This window comes from Dinoponera quadriceps, unplaced genomic scaffold (assembly GCF_001313825.1).
Source record: "Dinoponera quadriceps isolate SergipeBrazil2010 unplaced genomic scaffold, ASM131382v1 scaffold1651, whole genome shotgun sequence".
NCBI classification, from domain to species: domain Eukaryota; kingdom Metazoa; phylum Arthropoda; class Insecta; order Hymenoptera; family Formicidae; genus Dinoponera; species Dinoponera quadriceps.
The window spans coordinates 73923-98302 of NW_014555795.1; the positions used below are offsets into that span (position 1 = coordinate 73923).

Below are 24380 nucleotides of genomic sequence, written 5' to 3' on the forward strand. Positions count from 1 at the left end.
TTTGGACAGTGGAGGGGGGTCATGTGGAAGGTAGTAATAACGTTGGCACTGTATATATGACTTTATATTTTCAATAATTAATAACTCAAAATTTTGCGTGGTTGTTTGCAAAATGGTAGGGGACTTTTTTCTTCACACTGACCTAAACTGCAAGTAGAGGAAACCAGGGCTAATTAGCTAAAGGTTAAAGTCAGTTGGCTAATTAAGAATATTTATGCTGTTTTCTAACAGGTTACAGAATCGAGCAAGTAGAAATTTCATAACTATTATTAACACGTTTAAAATCTCTACTCGCTCGATTCTGTAACCTATTAGAAAACAATAGAAATAATCAATTAGCCAACTTACCTCTTTCTCTCTCAACTAGTTTCGGCCTCTCGTATAAGATGCATGTGACACTTAGCGACAGACATCCTATAGTAAGACATCCTATGTGTTAAGAATATTGTTACATATAGTATTATTGGTTATTTATTATTATTGTGTCGATTAAAAGTAGCCAATTTCTGTTATCAATCTATATTTGCCACTTTATAATAATAATACATAAAATAATTATAATTCATAATAAAATATTCACATGGATTCGTTACATTATATCATAATTGTAACCCGTATTATAGTAATATTTACTATATTTAATATTTTCTAACTATAATTTTTTTACTATGTCATTATTGTTCCAAATATGTTTTATTTTTTTTCTCAGTGTGAATACAATTGTAACAATTGTGATGGTTAGGTTTTAAAGAATTAGTACTTAACGTCGATACTTTCCACGTCTCGACAAGCGCCACTCGCCGCGGGATAATCGAATTTCCATTAGATAAGGAATTTTTCATCAATTCTCCAAACTCGTAGATCATGTCGCGTGTGGTTGTATAGAAATGCTTGACCTCGGTTATTGTGACGAAAACTCAATTTATTATTTACATCGCTTTTCCTTAAAGAGTAAAATCGATCACGCCGGGCGTAATAATAGCGTTTCTGTATTAAGAGAGCCGGCGGCGGGCGATATGATTTGTTCGCCTTCTTTCTCTCTTCTACTTGAGACACGGCTGTAAACGAATCGTCGCCTCTTCCGCCGGTCTCGCACACGTCGCCGTCTTACTTTCAAATTAGAGTCTCGTCCTTTTAGTTTAACGTCAGCGTCAAGCTATGTCGAGCTCGCCTTGGTGCGAGATCTTTATTCAAGATTTCTCTCCCATTCCGCGGCGGGAGATATTTTTCCCACTGAAGACCGCGTCGTCTCGGGGCCGTTTCCTCTTTCCGTGCGCGCAATTCTTAACTGAAGTGCGAGTGCGAACAGGTGTGCCGGACAAGAAATATTCGTGACCCTATATGGCCATTACTTCCCAGCTGTTTGACAAAGATACGGCCGGTGGGTCTTCTTCTACTTCTTGTAGGCGGCAAAAAACCTTTCAAGGTTCGACCAGTGAAATTGGGTCATCGCGCGTTACCACCAGCAACACAGTGAGATTCGTCGTTCTGCAATGTGCACCGTAGCGTGAAGGCACGGAGATATAATCTGCCAACTGGCGATAAGACTTCGGAAAGTAACGTTTAAAGGTTACGAACTTTATCCCCGCAAGTACACAGACGAACTGATATACAGAGCATGTATTTTCCGCCTCGCGTGATCACCTTTCCGCGCAAGGTTGCGTATGGGAATCGCTATTTGTATCCTTTCAGTGCTTATTATAGACATCGCGATTTCGTTTACATATATAAATAATCGCATGTGTACGCGGAAAGAAATTAGAGTTATTTTGGTCTCATCCTTATATCTTTTTTATGGTTCTAACCACAAAGATAGTAGTAGCAATTAGAGTCCTAGATATAAGTAGAAAAGCACAACTGAATTCAATATATCGAAAGTCCGTTATATTTTTTGCATGATAATACTTGGAGCAAGCAAGTAAGAAAGTGAGAGAAGGAAGATTAGTAAAAAGGAAAGGTAAGGTTGCGAGAAATTAATTTCAATAATTAATCTAAGTAGGAATACTTCTTCCATAATTTGCAGCTACTTGTTATAATTCGGTACATTAAAGGACGATTTTATTAAGTAGTATATAAATGATATATTATTATTATACTAAAAATATATAAAATATTTTAACTTACCGGTATATCGTATATATTTTTGTTGTGATAGGCGAAGAATATAGCGCCTAGGTCATGTGACTCAGATAGCTGATCAAAACTGACTTTTTCCGTTGCGCTTCAATATTTATATTTACGTAGGTAATTTGAAAAGTTTGATTAATTTCCATGAGATAACGCCAATTCATTAAACGACATCACTGCTGGCAAGTGTTATTCTTCAAGCACCCTCTGTCAAAATTTCAGCCAAATGCAGCGCGTAGTTAATGTTTGCTAGCCATTTAAATCGAGCGTTTTCGCATTTGCCGCAAAAATGGAAAAAATGAATTTCGTGCCGTCATAAAATATTTTTATTTGATCCTTCAAACGAATTTCAATTAACGGCCACGCAAATCAAAGCCAAATTAAATGAAATTCATGGGAATTCTGCATCAGCGTTGAAGACTGTATATTTCCGGATAAATGAGTTTAAACTGTGGTGAGTTTGGAGTTTAAAGTTTGAATAATGAGTGGCCGTACATGCACTGAAGATGAATAGCTCTCTGGACGCCCAATTGAGTTCGTCACGAAAGAATTAATTGAAAAAATCCATAGTGTCTGTTCAAAATTCCAGTTGAATCTCAACGGAAAAAGTTAATGTTATCATGCTCATCACACGTGAGCCGAGCATGATGCGGGGAACGAGCCGCGATTTCGAAACAATAACACGCGGATTGCGAATTGACAACAAAACAAATAAATATGAAACACGCGTGTCTAATCACGTCTTCGGTTATAAGAACATAATTGTCAGTAGCAAAAAACATTGCCATATTTGAACATAATCGAAAAGCTTCGTTCGATCGAAGGACAACCAATCTATTCGTCCCGCTTGGAAAAAAAGTATATTGGTATAAAACTGAGTGCCTTGAGAGCACGAAAGAAGAAACGTTGAGCGAACACTCAGAGAGAGAGAGAGAGAGAGAGACCTTTCAAATCGAAATTAGAACAACTCGTGCGATTCGAATAATTCGCGAATATCGGTTTGCTGCGGGTTTGGCCGTCCGTGCGAGAAATCAAGTTAACTTTCTCGAGTCATCTCGTTGCGAGATATCAATAGCGTCCTCGCGACTGCTTCGCGAACGATTGCCGGTTATCCATTTTAATCATATTTTTCATTTAATTTGTCATTTAACGTCGTGATCGTCGAATCGTGTTGCGTCCGGTAACGGTGGTTGCGCGTGGCGAACAAGAAGAAGAAGAACACCATGACGCCCCGCACTGTAAGGAGCAGATCGCCATTCTGTCTCAACAGCCGAATAAACAATTGCACAACCGAAACTCGAGTTGAAAGAATTTCCCTTGCCACCGATCCTTCATTGCATTCCGTGCCCTGCGCTGGGCAGATCCAGCGGGAGCGTTGCACGCGAGCAATTGAGTGCATTCGCTCACAAACAGTAACGTAGTGGAAGACCGCCGAATGCATGTGCGCGAGATTACTGTAGGCATCTCAATTGAACGGACGCACAATATCCTACACGAAAAATTGAATACGAAAAAGCTGTCTGCGCGGTGCCGCAATTGTTGACAGTCGACCAAAATCTTTTATTTTTATCTTTGAATTTTTCTAATCGCACTAGAATACACTCTCGCAAATGGAATCTCGTAAATGCATTCTAAAGTATCGTGCTTGCGAATGGCCTCGTCGCGCGATTACGAGTTTATCCGCGGTAATGCGATTATTTAAAACGCTGATGAAGAATATCTATCTGCCAAGGAAGGTAATATCGTTCGCGGAAAGGAGAATCGTTTGTGTTCGGTGTGAGCATAATGCAATTTGTTCTTCTCGACAACGGCATAATCCTCCGGAAGGGAGAAAATACGGCTTTCAATAGATGAAATGTAATATAGATTAAAGAATTAAAATGCCAGGCGATACAACGTCGCAATAAAGTTTGCAGCCAAGATAGAAATTGTATTGCGATATCCCGCTCGTTTCTTCCTATTATCATTATTACGCATCTCCATGGATGAGAGAAACGGGGTTAAGAGATTTGCATTTGAAATTCAGTTACTCGTCTCCCGTGTATCTACGTGAACGGCGCCATTATTATTGCAAACTACGTCGTACGAATTTTTTCTCCTGCTGCTTCGTGCATATCTCTGTCTTCTTCTTCTTCTTTTTCTTCTTCTTTTAATAATCTCGGTTCATATCGAATTTCGCATTGATTCGCTGGAGCTATCTCCCTCTACACTAAACAATACAGCAGTTTCTAATAATATACAGTTTTTAATAATCTCACAACATACGACGGTCGTGCGATGCCTGGTGCAAGATATTGTTGCGTGAAATGCCTCAAGTTTTAACGCGAGTTTGCCTCGTAACGTAAAACTCGATACGCTTGCATTGTTCTAACTTTTAATTAATGCATCGCCTTAATTCGCGCATCGAATATCCGTATCGAATCTCCATGTCGCTCGCTAGATAATAACGTGTCGTAAAAAAGACAAGTTTCGATGTAATAATATTATCAACGATAATTCTAACTGTTTCACGAGAATCGCGGTGATATCACTTTTCCTCGGTCAGTGCAAATTGCGAGAATATATTATTGACATTTTTACAATATATTGCTCTACAAGTGCGAAAATGCATTATATGAATGCGACGAAATTTTGTAACGAATATGAAAATGATGCGAACAACAATGATATATACGGAAAAAATAGTTTGATTTTATTTAATTGGTTGATTGAATTTATTTGAAGTTGATAAGCCAAACGCGTTTTGATTGAAGAAAACTGAATTTTTGGTCTTTATAAGTAAAATTTGGCTCTTATAGTTACAAATTCTATTTCCCTTAACAGAAACACGTTTGGTTTGTCCGTTTCGGACAAACTGTTTCCTTTTTATGCAGCAAAAGAAATTGATGTTCGAATTATTTCGCTACATTCTAATTATTATGCCATATTGTGTTTATATATTTCTTACCAGCGACTCTCGCCTCTTTGCACGCCTCGTACATTTCCTGTTTGATCTCCGGGTTGTCGTCCGCGATAGTTTCGCCGACGGTCACGAATCTCTCGACCGCCAAATTTACCGCCTGGCCGACCCTGGCGACTGCTCGCAGACTCCGGTCCGAACATAGCGGCCGTTCTCTGTGCGAGACTAACGTGGAAATCTGCAAAGACATTGCATCTTGGTAAGCGCAAAGATTGATCGAAATGAAGAAAGGAGAAATACCCTAAGAATAATTCACACATATTTAAATTTCTAAATATAAATCACACATTGGGTAATTAAAGAGAAACGTTGAGACAGTAAGATGATGAAATGAGAAGAGTAGTGAGTAGATGAATCGTATATTACACGCTTACAGTCATATTCGAATACAATTCTCCTAACGATAAAGAGATGGATCTTCGACGGTAGTCTTATTGAATTTTTACGGAACGGACGGTGCATCGTGGCCAATTATAAAATATACACGGATAAAATTCTATTTCATGTATACTATTTATGTTTTAGGAAGTGAAGTTCACTATTAACTCTTCGAATGCAGAAACACTCAAAACTAAACGATCATTGAGAACGAAGTACTTTAGACTGTCGTAAGTTAATCGATAAAAAAGTTGAAAAAATCGAAAACACCTGCCGAATCTGCGTTAAGAATATAAGCCGAAGTGCATCGGACATATTTATGCATCAGTTCACACCAATGACAGTTGCTGGATGCATATATGCATCTATAGCACTCAGAAGGTTAACAAGTTTATTATTAGTAATTACAGAAGAAGGTTTCAAAAGATACCATTAGCCAGTAAGTTTTAAATGATCACGCCCAACATCCAACGACGGTTCTCATTAGCCTATCACTCTTATTATTTGTTAGCCGCATCAGAACTTTTAAATATCTTTTCAAGTTTATTATATTCCTTAGCGAAATAAACCTTGCTACCGATCTATTTCTGCACTACTACATCGAGAAAGAATAAATATCTGATTGCTACAAAATCTTTATTCGATAAATGCTAATAACTTACTTATTAATGCAGATATTTTTATATTAAACCAGTTTTTTCGTATGATAAAACATGCGCTTTCTTAAAAATCTATAATTTTTTCAAGAAAATAATTATTTATCCTATATTGAAATAAAAGAATTTAGATCGAAGTAAACTATTATCAGTACCCACCGAATAAATATTTTTTTTTTTCATAGACTGTTTCTATCCGTGCAGAGAACATAGTAAAATTGAAAAAAATTTACAATAAGAAAACTGTTCAAAATTTGCTATCTGTGTACTTTCTCTCGTGATTAACACTTTGCGGGCCGCGCATTTATCGAAGCGCCGTTACGCTGCCGCCGGCGAGATTCACGCAGGTTCTACTGCTCGCCAACGGTGATATTTACGCAATTTTTCGATACATAAGTAGTTGGTATATAATTATTATTAAAGAAGGCACTAAAATAACTGTTACACTATTTTTATTCCAATTATATTGGTATTGGCATTTTGAGGGATATCTAACGTAAGTTTCCTATATCTGAAGGTAGCGAAAGACAATCTCAAACTGACAAAACAAGCGTCCGCGAAAAAAGATTTTAATAATAGACAGTCTGTTGAATTGGGAGAGGAAAACAGTTGAAAACAATGTTTCCTGATCGTCAAACCATCACGCCAGCGTGATAGCGGCCGAAAGTCGTTGGCGAGCAAAAGTCACGCCAGCGTGACAGCGGCCGATAACCGTTGGCGAGCAAAAGTCACGCCAGCGTGACAGCGGCCCGCAAAGTGTTAAATTACAGCGATAATTCAGGTGTCGAATTAAAGTTCCTAACGCGTGCGCTCGAGATTCATCTTTCTCGTGTCTGTCAGCGAAAATTTTATCTCGAGAAGAAAACCTGAGAGCACGTCAACGCGGAATGATACAGTAGAGCTTGAAGTGTTTGTTGTAAAGGAACGTTGTAAAGAGACCTTTCGTCTCTTTTGGGCCCATAGGTATTGCGTTTTAATTAATCCTCTCTCTCTCTCTCTCTCTTGGACGGTCCAATTTCAAAATAACCACGGGCCGCTCTGTACAAAACCGCACGTGTAACGTGCAACTCCGCACCTACTTCAACAGTCGTCGGATACGGCTAACGACTGCGCTGCGCTAACGCAGCGACTCGCCTTATTACGCGTGGAATTACATCGGGGTTGCTCCGGTCTCGTCCTATCGCATTTTACCTGACGCGCCCCTGAGAGCGTCCGCGAACTAGAAGCTACACTACATTTTCCACACAATTAGACAATGCATTCGCGGCCGCGCGCATCGTCTCTTGTTGTCTATTCCAGGACCGTGGTCTCCGTCCCACGGCTGGAAACTCGGCTCTCGCTCAGAGGTAGGAAGAGGAATGTGGACTACTGATGCGGAGGCAAAGGGGCAGACTCGGGACTATTGTCTCAGGAGATGAATGCGCGCGCGAGTGTGCACGCGTGTACATGTATACGTACGTACGAATGAACAGATAGACAGACGGACGGGCGGACGAACGTATACACGTACGTACACATGGAGAGAAATAATTTTGGAGAGGCAGCAAATTCAATGTTACCGTAGTAAATGAATATACAGGGTGTTTCTCAAGGAGAGGAAAAATACCAAAACTAGGTATAATAGACTGGCAAACCTATATTTCTCAGCTGTGAAGTATTAAATCTTGTTGGATAGTACATGAACTTTATCCATTGTAGTAGTTGGAACTGAGATGACAGTTTCTGCTTGCAAACACATTCAATTGTATTATTAGTATCGTTTAACTTTTCGTTGCGTTCAAATTGTATTGAGCTTCCTATTTGTGAAAATTAAAATAACAAATCAGCAGTAAGTTATTCGATATAATTTTTGAGCTAATTTTTGAGCTTTTATTTTATTTTTTGATAATTTCCTACAAGTGTAGTAGGTATATTAATTTTGGAGTCTAGTTTCTGAAAGTGTCAATCCTCAACATCATAAATCTCAAACATCTTAAAAGTAGTTGTTTTTAACAAAATATGTAATAATTTTCATAAAACTATTATATATTTTGGTAAAAAAGTGTTGCTGGTTTGCATCCGTGCACACGAGTTTTAATTTTACACCAATCAACACAACTTTAGAATTTAAAAATAAAATGGTACGTCGGTTTTCGTGCTTTTCTTCTAGACTTCTAATTAGAGCTTGCATAAATTTTTCAACCAGAATACAAAATTATTTTTAATCTTGGGAAATCGGACTAGATTCTAATTGGATCTCAAGACATTTTCTTTACAAGGTAAACAAAAGAGGAGATGTCATCTTGTATAATTAAGCGTTGGATTGATGCTGCGACGCCGGTCATCATAAATGTTAATTATGTTGGTTATTGGCCGTTTATCCGAAAAGTTAATAATGCGTCGCAATATTGCGCTCCGCTCGGATGAGATATGGCGCGCACCCGCCCATCGCGAAGTTCCATTTGGTCGGCATGATATTATTCTTCCGCATTCTGCCGAGAATTTTTTCCTCGACGGTGGTCGCGGCGATAGCGATGCGGGTTTGTTGTTCGAGTCGGCGTTCCACCGAGGAAATGTTTCTATCAGTCGTCGCGCGAGTTTTGCAATTTGCTTCAACGTGAAATGGAATTTTTAAAAAGCACTCAGTACTTCCGGGCCAGCGAGCAATGTATACACGTCTCGTGACGTTGACGTGTTACGCAGTTTGCGATAATTGGCTGCGATTCGTTGTTACTCCCGTAGGTCGGTGCGATGCATGCAGAGAATGCGTGGACGTCACGCGACTGCGTGGCTGTATTACCGCCGAATGGTTATTTCGAATCGTTTTGTGTCACTACACAGGGAATTTCGGCCTTCATAATTTTTGTGCCTATCGAGATATCAACCGTGCACGGAATTAATACGGGACACACATACACACACATACACACGCGCGCGCGCGTACGATATTTCGTTCCTTATTAAAGATCAAATTGTTATGCTCTGCACTGTGGCTGCGCACGTTCTCATTTTTTTTTCAGTTAGTTTTTTCAGTCTCCTCCCTCGCCTTCCGCTCTCCTCGGTCGGTCGCTCTCGAAATTAACAATAAAAGGGGGTTGTTCGTACAAGCGGCGAGTATATCGGTCGAGTGCCATTGGCGACCGCTGGTTAATCACTTTCGAGGCGTGAAATTCATCTCTCTCCCCGGCTTGCATTCAGCTATTCGCGGAATTTTCGATATCGCCGAAGAATATTTAATTTGCGAGATATCGTCCATCATTTCTGACGTCGCGCCGTATTATCGAGGCATTCCTTTGCGCATCTCTCTCTCCGTTCGTCGTGATAGTTGTAGCGGCAGCTCTTTGTCTCGTAACTTCTCATACCCGTAAGAAGGAAGAGGAGGACTGGCCCGTAAATTTATCGTCATAATACACGATACCGTGATGCACGTGACGTCGCCGAAAATAACTTATCCCGCTGTCATAATCCGGACGTTTATTAACGCGTAATCGCGTGCCGATCGAGTTCATCGAAGATTCAATGATCAACATGCTATGGACACATTATTATCGGTCGCAGCATATCTCAGTCAAATTTTAACTGCTGCTTTGACGTTCGTAGGAAGTTCAAGGATAGCTTATTTAAATGTGATTTTTATCGACTAACAAAATCTTACTTTGATGATTTTCATTTTATTAACTTCTCTCTCGAACCTTTAATTCTATACGAAAGAACGATTCCATTGATGTAACCAAATTTTCCATTGCATGTAGACCAAAATAAAAACTCGGTTGCACATTGAGAGAAATTATATTTGTTTTCAGTCTCAGCTATATGCTTTTCATATTTTTTATTTAACCGCAAAAATAGTAATAATGTATGTAACGTGTTATTATCAACGTAACATTATAATAACGTTTATTAGAAAAATGGTTCGTTTTATTGTAATTCTTTTAAGTGTAGGATTATAATTTCAAATACCAAAAATTTTTTTCTCAGTATGATTCAGATGCACCGCTGTATAAATGCATACACCTCGCCTGTCGATACACAGAACCGCGCATTGTACAGGTTTAATATCATGGGTCATAAATAGACCTCTTTTAACTTTTAACGTCTCATATCGCAGACGCATCGATTTTTTCCAACGGGCACGAAATTTGCGAGGGAAAGAGAGAGGAAGAGAAAAGGAAGTTTTTTTTTACAAATGTATTGATACGTTATCACGAGAATGGTAATATTTCAGGCTCGCAGAAAGCATCGATATTTGCGATTTCGCTCTATTGACACATTGGCCGCTTGACATTAGCGAAGTGAGCGTGTTTCATTCAATCCAAACTTCGTTTGCTTTTATTTCCCGTTCGCGAAGTAGATACCGGACAAAACCCACTGCTGAGAGCCTCCCGCGAACGTCGTATCGCTACCACAATAGCGAGAGCGATGACTGCCGCCTGCTGTGACTCGAGGTATCATTTAGCATCGGCGGATCGGACCGCTATAAATCAGCGCACGCGGAAATGTTTTCAACATTTAACCGGAAGGAAGTGCTAATGAGCAAAGGCGCGATTTTCGAGATTATGCTACATTTTAGAGACTATCTTTAGCGACTTCTTTCGCCATTTCACCGTATAAAAAAACGTCAATTTCGACTTAATGAAAGAATCATATCGTAAAAAGCGGAGTCGAGAGAGCCGGAGGGGCTCTCCATTGATAAATTTAATTAAAGTATCCGTGAGTCGGGAACACAAATGAGATTCTCGACGTGGTAGAGACTTGGCTGATTTTAAGACTCGGGTATAAATTTTCTGAATTCGCTTCTCAATTTTCCGGACTGCGCTGCCCGGAGCCCTCCCGGAGAGGAAGAGGAAAATGTCCAGCATCCGTGTTAATTAGAGGACTTAAATCCTCTTGGTGCGGGTAAATTGCTCGAATTGCTCGAAGCTCTATTATTCTCCCTTCGTTCGTTTCTCGCTTGACCGTAACTACTCTCCTTCTTGCTTTCCTTTTTCTTGTATTCGTAAGAAAAGAGCCAGGGGAAGAGAGAGGAGGAGGTAGAGGAGGAAGAGGAGAAGAGAGAGAGAGAGAGAGAGGAGGGGGAACAACATACACACGATTATTCAGACCGGCAAAGTTGCCGAGTCCACGCGCATTTATAAAAAATGCATGAGGTATGCTTCATCTTCGTCCTCCGTCCTAGGCTCTCTCATTTTGCCATTTCCACTCCTCTTCCTCCTGGTTCCACATGTAGACATGATTTTTTTCGCTCTTTCATTCGCAACAAGGACTCTTCCCTCGCCCCAGTCCCGCGTCCTGTGACGTAATCAAGCCTTGTGACGTAAATTTTCCGGATCATGCTTCGTACCGTTCTTCCCAGGCGAACATTCGCTGTATACTCGGTTTCAATATTCTGAGCGCTTCTTTTTCAACGTAGGTCGGAACATAACCGATGTCCAATAAGAAACTTTCTTTCCGAATTATTCTCAAAAGATCAGTTCTCCCAATGAACATCGACTGCGTTCTGAATTGCATCGGAATTATTAATATTTTTTTAACTTTTTATACCTTTTGGGGAGTTAAAAGAACAATAATTACAATAAAATGATATGAAGCTTATTCTTCTCTAATTAATACTTAGCCGTCCAACTTTTAATATCGGCTATTTCCAAAGTAGCCTAAACTCTTAACTTGACAAAAGAAAGTGTTTAAGCATATCAAAGCAGAATATATCGATTTATGAGTCAGATGTGAAGCGTCGATCTGCCGGAATTTGCAGCGAATAACGACGCGATTGCGCCACGATGTCCTCACGCGCATGCGCGCGCGCGCTCAGGCAGATTGTCAAAAGCGAACATGCCAGTTGCCCCGATTCGTCAGCTTACTGTCGCGCGGCTCGTTAGAAATTTCACGGGAATTCCTATTTCGTCGACTACGCGGTATGTTTCGACACGTTTTCTTCTATCCCCGCGGCGGTCCGTCGATTACGCTCCCGAGATAAGCGTGAAACGAAATGATGGCGAAAGATCGACGAGCGGCGCGCGATATTCGACGGTCGCGATCAGCTCAGCCCAGTTTCCTACTGCGATAGAAAAGAGAGATTATGTCGATTAGGTTAGGATGACCCGGCGATTGAAGAGCAAAAATGAATATGTGCTTCGATTAGGTGGAAAGAGGGGGAGCGAAAACGCGCAGGAAGGATTTGAAGGAGAAGGAACAAATGTTCCGGGAGACACACGGGATTACGACTGACGGACAGACAGGTAAGCAAACAGGTAGGCAGGCAGGGAGGTAGGTTCCGCTGTACACGCAGCCGAAATTTTATTGTCGCCGAACAAAAGTTGATAAAGCCCTTGGAAACGAATTATCGGACCAATTTACTCCGCCGCGAGCCGCGAGTCAGAGAACGGTCTCTCTAATTAATCCGTGTGTTTGCATGCGCTTACAACATCGACCGCGACGAACGAACCGCGAGATGGTTGCGAGGGTAGCGAAGGAAGCGGGAGAGAATAAAGAGCCGGGTTAATTTGGAGAATTCAGTTGTAGCCCATCGGTCTATTGTATACCCGTGCGCAATTTCCATTTCAAGAGTATCGCCGCGCATACGTCGCGACATGCACAAACGTCGGTCGGTCAGTCGAGGTTTGTCCGACCGCGAGAAATTGAAATTCGATCCGTTAACACGCGCCAGCCATGCACAGGTAGAAAAAGGGAAGAGGCAAACAAAAAAACAAACTGTTATCAAAGTGTCCGCCGAGGGCAATTGACGTTTCATGAGGCGGGAGAGAGGGAAGAAGCGTCCGAGACGGGCGAACTTGAATGCTAAATTTTGGCCGGTTCGTCAATTAATGTTACTTGCGGCCATACCGCGGATGAGATATGAGATATATCGATCATGTGTGTGTATGTGTCCGTTTGCTCGAGTCGCGAGTTTTTCCGTTTAGTTTAGTATAGTCACTAGTCACGAAAGCTCGAGAGACTCACTCCCCAAATAATGGCGCACACATCTGCATACGCATGCACACGTATGTTTTCTTCGCGCTGTGATGTCTGTATCTTGTAATCAATCATGGCGAAAGCCTCAGTCTCATTGACGTGACGCGAAGTTTATGTTGGCTCTCTCTCTCTCTCTCTCTCTCTCTCTCTCTCTCTCTCTCTCGAAGAAATCTCTCTCCCTCAGAGAATTTACATGTGTCATAAACGACGACGCGTTAAACTGACGGCGGAAGCAGCGGACCGCGGAATGAAGATTATATATTCGCACACATATGACGATGTATTCTCCGCCGTCATGTATGCGATTTTTTCATGCTACCCTTTTTAGCAACGCAGTAATAATGGCTAGAAGGGAGGCTGACAGCGGTGGTGATGGCTTATCTCAAAACGCTAGAGTTTACGGCTTTTTTTCCCCCGACATTGTTGCAAAAACCGATGTCCCGTTTTTTTTCAAGCTCTTCTTTTCTCTTTTTAAATCTCCGATGGGAGAATTTTTAACTCTCTTCTGCCCGCGCGCGCGTCGCGGCAAAAGGATATTCGTCTCTTTTCGAACTTCGAAATTCGTCGCGCAAATACATACGCTGCCTCCTACCCGGAAGATATATCGCGGTTTCGTGTTAACGTCGCAAGTGAACGGCAGATAAATTTTATTGAAACGCTCACCCCCTCCCTCCTCACCTCCCGCATTATATCGGTCTCATGCCGCGCGCACGGCGTTACGGAGTTGTTGTGTAAATAAAGATAGAGCAGGGTTGGGTTAAGATAATCCGTTTATCCGTGATTGGATTCTAGCCGATTCTGTAGATACGCCACGAGACTCTTGCCTCTTTGTGAGACTCTTGTTGAAAACGGTTCACTATCAAATGGTATTCTATAGCGGCTCAATTATTCAATAATACTTTCCCCGGTTTAAGCAACCCCTATTTCTTTCAATAATAATCTTTCCAGCAATTATCAGTTCAGTCGAAAAATATACTGAAAACAATTCCACCAAAATTATAGTCATTTTCTGCAACTCAAAGATATCTTTTCTGCTTTTAATACAAAAAATAACAATATGCATATGAGATTATCATTGCGCTAAGATTATTATTATTACAATAACACTTGCTAGAGAAATGATTCTATTTACTATAATTCTTTCACTTGCGTGATTATATTTAGTTACAAATACCCAAAATTTGTTTCTCAATGTTTCTACACTGATTTTCCGACTACTTCGACAGTGAACCAACTATTTTACGCAATAGAGGTGTGTACGAGTGTCGCCGTAATATTGGCGAAAAATCACAAATAGCTCAAATTACTTACAAATAACAATTATTTGCTATTTAATAAATAATCCGTTTCCATCGAATGCAATACAGTACAATCAAAGGCAAAAATCATACCGAATCATACCGTTTTGCACACACTAAGAGAAATCCCATTAAAATTATATTCATTTTTGGTCTCAACTTATCTTCTAGTTTTGACCTAAAAAGTAGCAATAGCATCTAATTATTATTACTAACACTATAATAACGCTTATTTTTTAAACGGTTCTCCTGCCTGTAATTCTTTCACTTGTTCGATTATAGTTACCAAACATTCTTTTCTCAGTATGGATGATATATGGTATGCCAACTTTCATGTAAACTTGCTAACTATGCACAGAAAGAATTTTATCGTAAAAATTACTATAGAATTTCGTAACTGAGGAATATATTGGCATTCTGTCTGCCTTGATTTATTATTATTATCTTTTTGTTTCATGTGCATTGTTCATATTTAAAAAATTGAAACTTACTATTAACAAATTTATTACATATTTTTTTAACAAAATTTACTATGTTCTTTACAGTAAAAGAAAATAAACAGTTAATCTTACTGAAATTATATTAATTATCGACGCTTATATCTCCATTTGTTGTTCTAATAAAAAAGTAGCAAAAGCAATATGCATGTAAGGTTATTATCATTAATATATTACAGAAATGGTTCTCTTGGCTGTAATTTTCATTATGCGATTATTGTCATAAATATCAAATATTTTCTTCTTAATATGACAAGATAAACTTTGTAGACAATCTATTCTTATGTTATTGAAAATATGATAAGAGATTGAAAAACAAACGTATACACTAAGAGAAATTCCATTATAATTATAGTCATTTCGGTTTCAATTATATCTTCTTCTGGTTTTAACCAAAAAAATAGTAATATCAAATGCATGTACGCTTATTACCATTATAGTAACATTTGCCAGAAAAACGGTTCTCTTGATAATAATTGCTTTACTTATACAATTATAATTAATTATTTACAAATACTAAAATTGTTTTCATTGCATATATAAGAAAAGAATACAATATTCTCCCCGTGTAATCTTTACATGTTAAACACGTTAAACAAGTCGAATATGATACAACATGTTGAAATAACGAATGATGAAAGATTCGCGACGAAAGATTTTCAACGCGCATTTAGCGTTGAAAATGACTCGAGAGTGTTCCGTTATGTCGCAAGAAGCGAACTCGTCCGCTGTTTTATTGCCATGCGAATGGTGCGTAAATCTCCCTCTATGACTTACTTCGATGGACTTTGCGAACAAGCGTACGCAAACAGGCTGGTATCGCAGGATGCGTAATTAATTACCGTATTTTACAAGCTGCCGGGCGAACGCCGTAAAAATTTGCACGAGCTGTCGTAAATAAACGCTTTCATTTTGAACACGAATCGCTCGCCCCTTCCTCTGGAGCGTCGTCACGATCGTCGTGAAGAGATTAAGCCGGGCACGAGTGCGCGAGCTTAATGCAAGTGTTAATAGCCTTGCGTGACTTTAAATTATAAAGCACATAGATGAGCTCTCCGGATACGCCGCACGTTACTAGTTTTATTCCCGACGCCTCGCAACTTTATTAATACCCGCTATCTCCGTAAACGCAATGTGTAAGTATTCTTAAATATATAAATAATTAGCGCTCACACGGCTGAAGGAAGCCATTGCAGAAAAACGCCCAGAACTAGCCAATAGAAAGGGTATTTTATTCCATGAAGATAACGCCCTTATGCTTCTTTAATCCTGGAAAAAAATATTGCAACTTGGCTGCGATGTTTTATCGCACTCAACATATTCACTAGACATTCCTTTTTCGGATTATTACTTGTTCCGATCCTTGTAGAACTTTCTTGTTGGTAAGACGTTCACTTTTTAGGAGGACTGCAAGAACCACTTTTAGCAGTTCTCTTCGCTGAGAAAATACCCAAGTTCTACACGCGAAAAATGATACAGCTGTTCGAAAGATGGCAAAAGATTACAGAAAACAACGGTCGTTACATTACTAATTGAGGTTGTTTTTAAATATAAATTAACTTTCTCCAATTCTGAGCTAAAATTACGGCATTACTTTTCTTTCGATCTAATAGATATTTTCAGTCTCAACTATACCCTTCTTATGATTTCAACCATAAAAATAGTAGCAATATACGTGTAACATTATTATCATTAACATTATAGTGATACTAGGAAAATGGCTATAATTATTATTATTCCCTAGCTATAATTATTCCATTTATGTGAATATAGTTACAGTTATAAGATTATAGTTATAAATATCAAAACTTTTTTCTCAGTACGGAGATACGCTTTTCTTTTGTTCACTTTATTTCTGGTTAGCATTGAATTTTCATTGAATTATCTTTTTGTCTTCATTAAATCATCTAAAACATACTAGTGCTCAGCGTTTAACTCTCACTTTGAATATATTATAACTGCTATGAGCTTTACTTCTGGATATACATTTATTTACAATGCTAAATACATATAAAATTGTATTTAGCATTGTTCGTGCTTATCGGAGCGTTTAATAAAGCATTAATGATTCACCCCGGAGCGTTTAATAAATGAAGCATTAATAATAATAATAATAATAATAATAATAATAATAATAATAATAATAATAATAATACGTGACATTTTACGAAATGACTCGTCCGGAACCTCGGAATCCACAATGAGATAAATTCCACTAAAATTATAGTTATTTTAAGCCTCAACTATAGCTTCTTTTGATTTTAATTTACACGGAAAAGAAAGACTGGTTGAATTAATGTGACAATGAACGAATTGAATGTATTTTGGTTGGAATAAGCAGAATTTCTAATTCTAAGAATTTTGTTCATAAGAAATTCTGTTTTTCTACGAAAACGTGCTTGATTCGTTGATTCGTCATGATAATACAACTAATTCTTTGCTCTGTGCAGAAAATAGTATTAATAATATGCACGTATGGTTCATTGACACTAGTAAAGTTCACTAGAAAAATGATTCTCTTGATCAAAATCACTTCGTATACGGAAGACAAGTCAGGTATAATTCCTTCATTTACACTGAAAAAAAAGTGAATTTGATTAATCTAACTGACAATGGATAACCAAACGCGTTTTCATTGAAAGAAACAGAATTTCTAATTATAAAAACAAAATTTCGTTCATATGAATTAGAAATTTTGTTTCGTTCCAACCGAAACGCGTTTGACTGTTCATTGTTAGAAAGATCTAATCAAATTCGTTTTTTTATGTGCACGCGACTACAAATATCAAAATTTTTGTTATCGATGCACGTAATCGTTCGCGTCGAATCGGCATCTAATTTTCTTTTACACTCACTTCGAGCCCACAGCCGATCGACCGTTTCGATCTAAGAGTCGTTTCGGCCTCAGCACGACTTAATATCTCGCGCTTGATATTTCTCGAGTAGCCGACGCGGGTACAACTTTAATCGCAGCAATTACGTTATTTCGTTTCCTGATTTGGCGCGCATATTTGATTGTCGAAGGTAAACGTGCCCGCGTGACCGTAAATATCGGTACTTCCGTGGAAAAATCGATTAAAGCGCAATTTTCATTTAGTAGTCGTGAATACTGCCTGCCAGACAAGTTGCAATTTGCGCCCCCTTCTTCGCGCGGAGGCGAAACATCCGTCAGGATTTACGGCGGAAATTTCGCCTATAGATTCGTAACCTCGCGGCCGTTTGATCGTTAAAGTTTCCTGCGAGTCCTTAAGAGATCTTCCAAGGATGACCTTTAAAACAATCATGATTAACTCGACACAGATTAATGGTCCCTATCATTCGTTCATAAAAGCGCGAGCCAAGACTCGCCTTTGAGTAACGTTCATAAAATGAATCATCCGCGATAACATCGTGACGTGACGCTAACTGTCCGAGTGAATCGCACGTTTGCCTCGGAGAAAATCGAGGCCGCAGTACGCGCGATTTCAATAAATTATTAAAAGAGTTCTCGCGCGCACGATTCCACGGAACATCGGGCGTCGATACGCGCAAGCATTTGAGAATGCAAATACGAAAACTTTCGGACATATCGGTGCTTTTCTACGCAAAATCTCTTTTCGCCGATTCGGCGCAAAAGTTTCGCGGTCGCCGTTCAGAGCAAACTGAAGCATCGCGGAATTTTTCACTCGGCTCCTGTAACAATAGCACCAGGAGCAACAGCAACGCGTACGGGTACACGTGAGAAAAAATGAAATTAAATTTATTCATGCATTTCTATGCATACTACGCGGCGTGGGAGCAGACATAATTATTCATTCGCTTTTTTGCATATTATTTCTGTAGGAGATCATGGTGAAAAGATGATACGATCTCTTGCCGCGGCATGAATCTTCAATTTTCGCAGTTAACTCGTTCCTTTCTTTCTTTTCCTTATTCGTCCCGCGGTATGGGAAAATAACGGTTCAATGGGAAAATAACGTGGCGCGTACATTGAAGCGAGAATTAATTTGATGCCTGCGCGTAGTAAGCGTGGTAACTCCCGAAAACCCCTTTCGGAGTTCTGTTCTGTCAACATATTGCGGACTGGAGGTCGGTGAATCGACGTCTTTAGCTTCTGAAACACTGAAAATTGGAAACGTCGATTCACTTCTTTAGGAGATTGAAACGTGGCGCATTTAATGGCGTAAATTTCGGTTTGCCCTTCATCGAGGATACTGTTTTAAAGCAAAGCGGATCTCGTGGGCCGAAACTAATTCTCAGTAATTGAATATATGATGTTTCGTTTGGGATTTTAGGATAAATGAGTAAAGTCTCTGTCGATACATAATCAAAATAAAATAGGCACAGAACATTTTTATCGAAGATATAAATATGCATAAACCGTACCATAATAGTCTCACCTATTTAGGATATACTAACGCCGGAACAATTTCAACGTAGTATGGTAATTTGGAAAATGTTGATATTTAGAAAGCATAATGCGAGCGACGCGATTATAACTGCACATCGCCGCTCGGAAACTATCGTCTATATGCCATTAACCTAACAAATATTCCGTCTTTCTGCTGTTCTCATAAATGTACAAACATATAGTAATACTGCACACAGAAAATCATTCTATTACTAAGAAAAGCGATTACTTAGTTTATTTTCCTTCTTTTAAGTAATGGTTATCTGTAACAAAGAATATATTTTTTTTCTTGATAAGTCTTAAAATATACTCATCACAAATTTGAGGAAAACTCATATCACTCAAAAGAAGAATTTATTCTCTTTTCAAAAATATTGCAAAACTTTATCAAAGAGAGAAAAGTTAGATCCGATTAATTTAAATAAACAATTTGATTTTTGCTTTAAGTTGATATTTAATTTGATATTTAATGTGATATTGAAATATTAAACTTACTAGGATTCAAAATAAATTTGATGCTTATGATGAACCTGTAATATATTTACGAATACATAAACTTATGAAATACTTGAAACAAATAATATTTATATGTAATATATATTTTTCTGTATATATACGTTACACAATAATTACTATTTGAAATAAAATCTTTTCCCTTATCGACATTAGAAATAGCACACAATCTAAGCTATAGTGTCGAAAATGCATATATCAGTAAGGGACATTTTTATCTTTCTCTTATTTTTTTATAAATATGGTAAATTTATACGTAATCAGGGGCTAAAAATATATCTGATAAAACTATTAATTGATTAAACTAATTGATTAAAATAATTAATTAAAATAATTGATCAATTGATTAAACTATTATTCGTTTATTGCTACCGCATATTCATTTTTGGCTCCAATAAAAATGTTCTGCGTGGAACAAAGGACTAATGATAACAGTCTATGTTTCGCCTATTTTAATGATCATTTTAAACTGACTGAAAAACATTGTTATATTCATGAACTACATTTCAAGTCTGAGTTAAATATTACTGCACGGAAAAAATAGCTGGATTAAATTTACTTAGAATAAAAATGCCTGAGACTCTGACTGCTTTTTATGCTGGCGGAGAAAAGAGAGCTCCGAATCAGCTTTTGGTAATAACGATACGATAAACGGAGTCGGCCTTCCCCGACGAAGTTTAATGACGTTCCCGGTTTCCCGGTTTCAAGGAGACCTGGCATTTTTCTAAAGCGTCGTCTTCCTTTCTCCGATCTTCAAAAGACCTTTTAGTCTTCTAAATGGCCTAAATTTTTTATGAACACAATGTCAAAAAGAGTCTCCATTATCCTGATCGCGTGCATATTGAAAGAAAAATATTTAATATTTCTCGTATAGAAATATTTCCAGACTTTCCCACATACATATATTTCGATTAGAATACCCAAAGTTATCCCAACACAGGTTATCCTATTACAATACCAATTGGTAATTCCATTTTTATCCTAAACATGAAGCCTCTTTTCCGCGATTCTGATTGGCTGTACGCTGCGACTTACTTTGTACCACAAGCAACCGTAATCGCCGTCATTGTCATTGAATGACAATTTGAACGAAAATGAGATTAGAAAGTTAATAAACAGGATTATATTTTTAATGATACGTATGTTTGATAGAGCGCATTTATGAGTGCTCGCGCGCGCGCGTGTGTGTAGTGTAAAGTATAAATATTTAAAATATTACGTGTATTTTGTTCAATCTCATAATGTAAAAGATGTAGAAACCAAAAAAATCGTTAGAAAAACATTGGGAGTGACCAAACAAGATCTGCTTATGTTTTTCACTTAAAATCATATATTTGAGATATAACTTCTAACTAGAAACTACGTAAATTTCCTAACTAGAAGCCATCATTATTTTAAGAAATCGAACTGGACTTTTATTAGATCCTAAGAAATTTTCTACGCGTGTTGTAGCTATAATCATCATAGTGAAGAAAAACAATCAGAAGAACCATTTTTCTAGTAAATGTTATTATAATGTCATAATATATGATGCCATAATGTTAATAACTTTACATGTGTGTGGCTACTACTATTTTCGTAGTTAAAATCATAAGAAAGGATGTAGTTGACTTGCCGAAAATAACTATAATATTTCCTTTAGTGCAGGATACCGTTTGCATTATTCCGTCGCGTCTAACACGCTGAGAAAACAGGCGTCGAAAATTTCGCGCGTCTAAAGAGCTCATCTGACGAAATGGCTTTCGGATAGTAATACGCGGATAGAGCGGCCCGGGAAGTGATCCGGTTTGTTTCCACAGCGTACTGTACACCTTGTATACAGCCTCAAACTTTAATAAAGTTGCATGCATTACGTAAGTCGCGATGCGAAGTAGGATTTATGTGTCAAATGCGGCACTTAAAAGCGCTCGAGAGAACGAAATGTGCGCAACTTTCTGACGGCGGATGCATCGCTATATTCGGACGGGCGTTTATTACGACAGGGACCAGCCGCTCGTCAGCCTCCTCGATTCAGTGCAATCCCACAGAAGTGTGAGAGAGTGACGAGCGATTAACGCGCAATCGAGGCACAATATATTGACAATTAGAACACCGTCGACAAGGACGCACTGAACGAGCGAATTTTGTCTGACCCGCCCGCCCGTTCGTCGGGGGGGTCGATAACGAAACTTATGGTGATTCCGCGGTGTGTGCTCTCGTGATGTGTGTGTGTGTGTGTGTGTGTGTGTGTGTGGATCGTTATCGCGAACGTACCTGTCGTTCACCAGCCATGTCGCCCTCGTACATGCTCCCCCGTCGATAGTACACCGCCGGCATACAAAAGTTCATACAATACGAACCCGCCAGCTGGCCTCCGGCTTCTTATCGCACTATAATATACGTCTTTAAGTCGCTATCGCTTTTTAAATCGTTAATTCTACTACTCTTATTAAGGTCGTTTATTATTGTGCTTGTCACGATTGTTTTGTCGGTTTATAACTTCGCCTCCTCTCTCTCTCTCTCTCCTCTACCCCCTCTCACTCTCTCTCTCTCTCTCTCTCTGCAGCCGTCGTCAGCTCTTTCCGTTCAGTGTATGACCAAAATATACTATGAATCGTTAACGTCATTTAGATATGTGTGCTCTTTCTCTCTCCCTCTCTTCCTCTCTTCTTCTTCATATACGTATAGAAATATTATTCTCTCTCGTTTTGTCTATATCTTTCTCTATCTCCGTCTCCCCCCTCCTTTCTCTCACGCCTTTTTCCTATCTCCAGTGTAGGTGATCTCGTTCGTTAACAAGTGATACTTTGGGAACTCTTCGATATTCTGTCGTTTCTTGGCCCGCGGCGCGCGACGGTGATAACAAAAATAGACGCGCGTACGACAGCCGAGTATATGCAATGTGTGTACATATGTGTCTATAGTATATATATATATTTTTATTTATTTATATATATATATATATTTATACATGTATATATATATGCATATATATATATAAATATAATATATAATATGTATATATATATATATATATCTTTCTCTCTCTCTCTCTCTCTCTATATATATATATATATATATATATATATATATCTGCAGAGAAAAATCACTGAGGTTGTTTAGGCTGCTGCTACAGGCCCAGAACTTGTCTCTAGGTGTGGGGTCGTCGCGTCGAGCCGAGCTCGCTCTTGCAAGTTCGTCGTCACCCTCTCGATGAGGTGCATGACCCGTTGGCGGCCGAGGTGTTGTTGATCCTCTTTCACCTCTTTTCGCGTACCTTTCTTTCTCTCTCTCTCTCTCTCTCTCAAGCTTTCATACTCTTTTCCTCGGAACGTCCTCCTGGTCCGTCGGACTGGCTCGCGTTACGAAGATCGTCTCTCGTCGGTGAGCATCGTCTTTCTTTCTCTCTCTCTCTTTCTCACTTTTTGCGCATTAACACGGGGTTGCTTTTCCCAAAGAAACGCGTCGACGACCTCATATTAGAAGCGCAGATTTCCTCGAGAGACCTCCTTCCCTCGGCTTGGAAACTCCGAGTCTCGAGAGTATATTCCTCGGAGTAGAGCCCCGGGAATCCGGCGTGTTCCAATCGTTAGCTTCCTTCGTGAACTTCGAACCCGCCGAAGTCGCGATTTTCTCTTCTCTCCTCTTCGCCAAGTAGCAGACGATGGCGACAGTGGTGATAGTAACTGAAGCAGCGGAAGCAGCACCCGCGACGAAAGTGACGGGGGCTTCGGTAGCTCACGGGAGGATCACGACGACGACGAGGCTCGCGCTAGGCCGCGCGAGAACGCTCTGAACTGGGCTTCTACGCGGATCAGCGCGTGCAGTTGACGGTCGGCGACGGCGACGGCCGTTCGTTAAGGGTGCACGGCTCGCTGTCTCGCGTGCGCGCGTACACAGTATGGGCGGACATGTGGACGCCGGTGTGCGTATGGCAGCCGCGTGTGTGCTCTCTCTCTCTCTCTCTCTCTCTCGGCTAGCGTTCTCCGCGGCTGGCGTTCTCCTTCCAGCTCGTGCGCATACTTAGATGCCGCGCACGTATGAGCGCGCGTCTTGCCGAATGCCTGACTACCACGACATGTGAACTTCTGTCTTAGCCTCGTGTGCGTGTGTATATATCTGAATGTACGGACGTGCGTGTTGTGTGTGGATATATGTGGGTCTGTACGCGTACAAGTGCGCGCACTTAGGCACACGTGTCCGCAGGGAAGTGCGCGATCACCGAATGGCTGAATACATGTATCTATATATCAGCTTATGCATGGAACCAATGTCCATATATGCTATGTGTCTACATATGTATGCGTAAGAGAAGAGGGTGTATATGTATACGCGCGAAGACGACGGAGCGCGTGTTTCGCTTTCGAGAAACAGGTACCGGCCTGTCGAGTGCCTAAGGAAGACTGGACTCGGAAGCGACTCGGTGGCAGGATCACGGGGAACGAGCGCGGGCTGTGTGGACTCGGTCTCGCTTCTGCACAGGTCTTCCCACCCCGAAACTGCCTGTCGCCCTCTCGCTCGCTCCCGCGCGGTCTGCGTGAACGAACCGCCGCCGGAGCACAGGCGCGCTGCCGTCTCTCTCCACCAACCGAGAATCAATACGTCGGCAGGCCCGTACTTTCGCCCGCGAAATCT

The 24380-nt window shown here is 39.8% G+C and overlaps 1 protein-coding gene across 6 annotated transcripts in view; it reads right to left on the reverse strand.

The window, feature by feature from the left end:
* Window positions 1-24380, reverse strand: part of LOC106745415 (alpha-catulin) — an 85917-nt gene that overhangs the window by 36833 nt on the left and 24704 nt on the right. For 5 of the 6 annotated variants that reach the window (XR_001374523.1, XM_014620998.1, XM_014620995.1 and 2 more), the window contains exon 2: window positions 5075-5264. Coding sequence is in view for 5 of the 6 variants with exons in the window: in XM_014620998.1 (XP_014476484.1) it covers window positions 5075-5264 (190 nt within the window). In the remaining variant the exon portion in view is untranslated. Of the gene's footprint in view, window positions 1-5074; window positions 5265-22019; window positions 22136-24380 lie in introns of all 6 variants that reach the window. The other variant, XM_014620996.1, reaches the window with a different exon arrangement.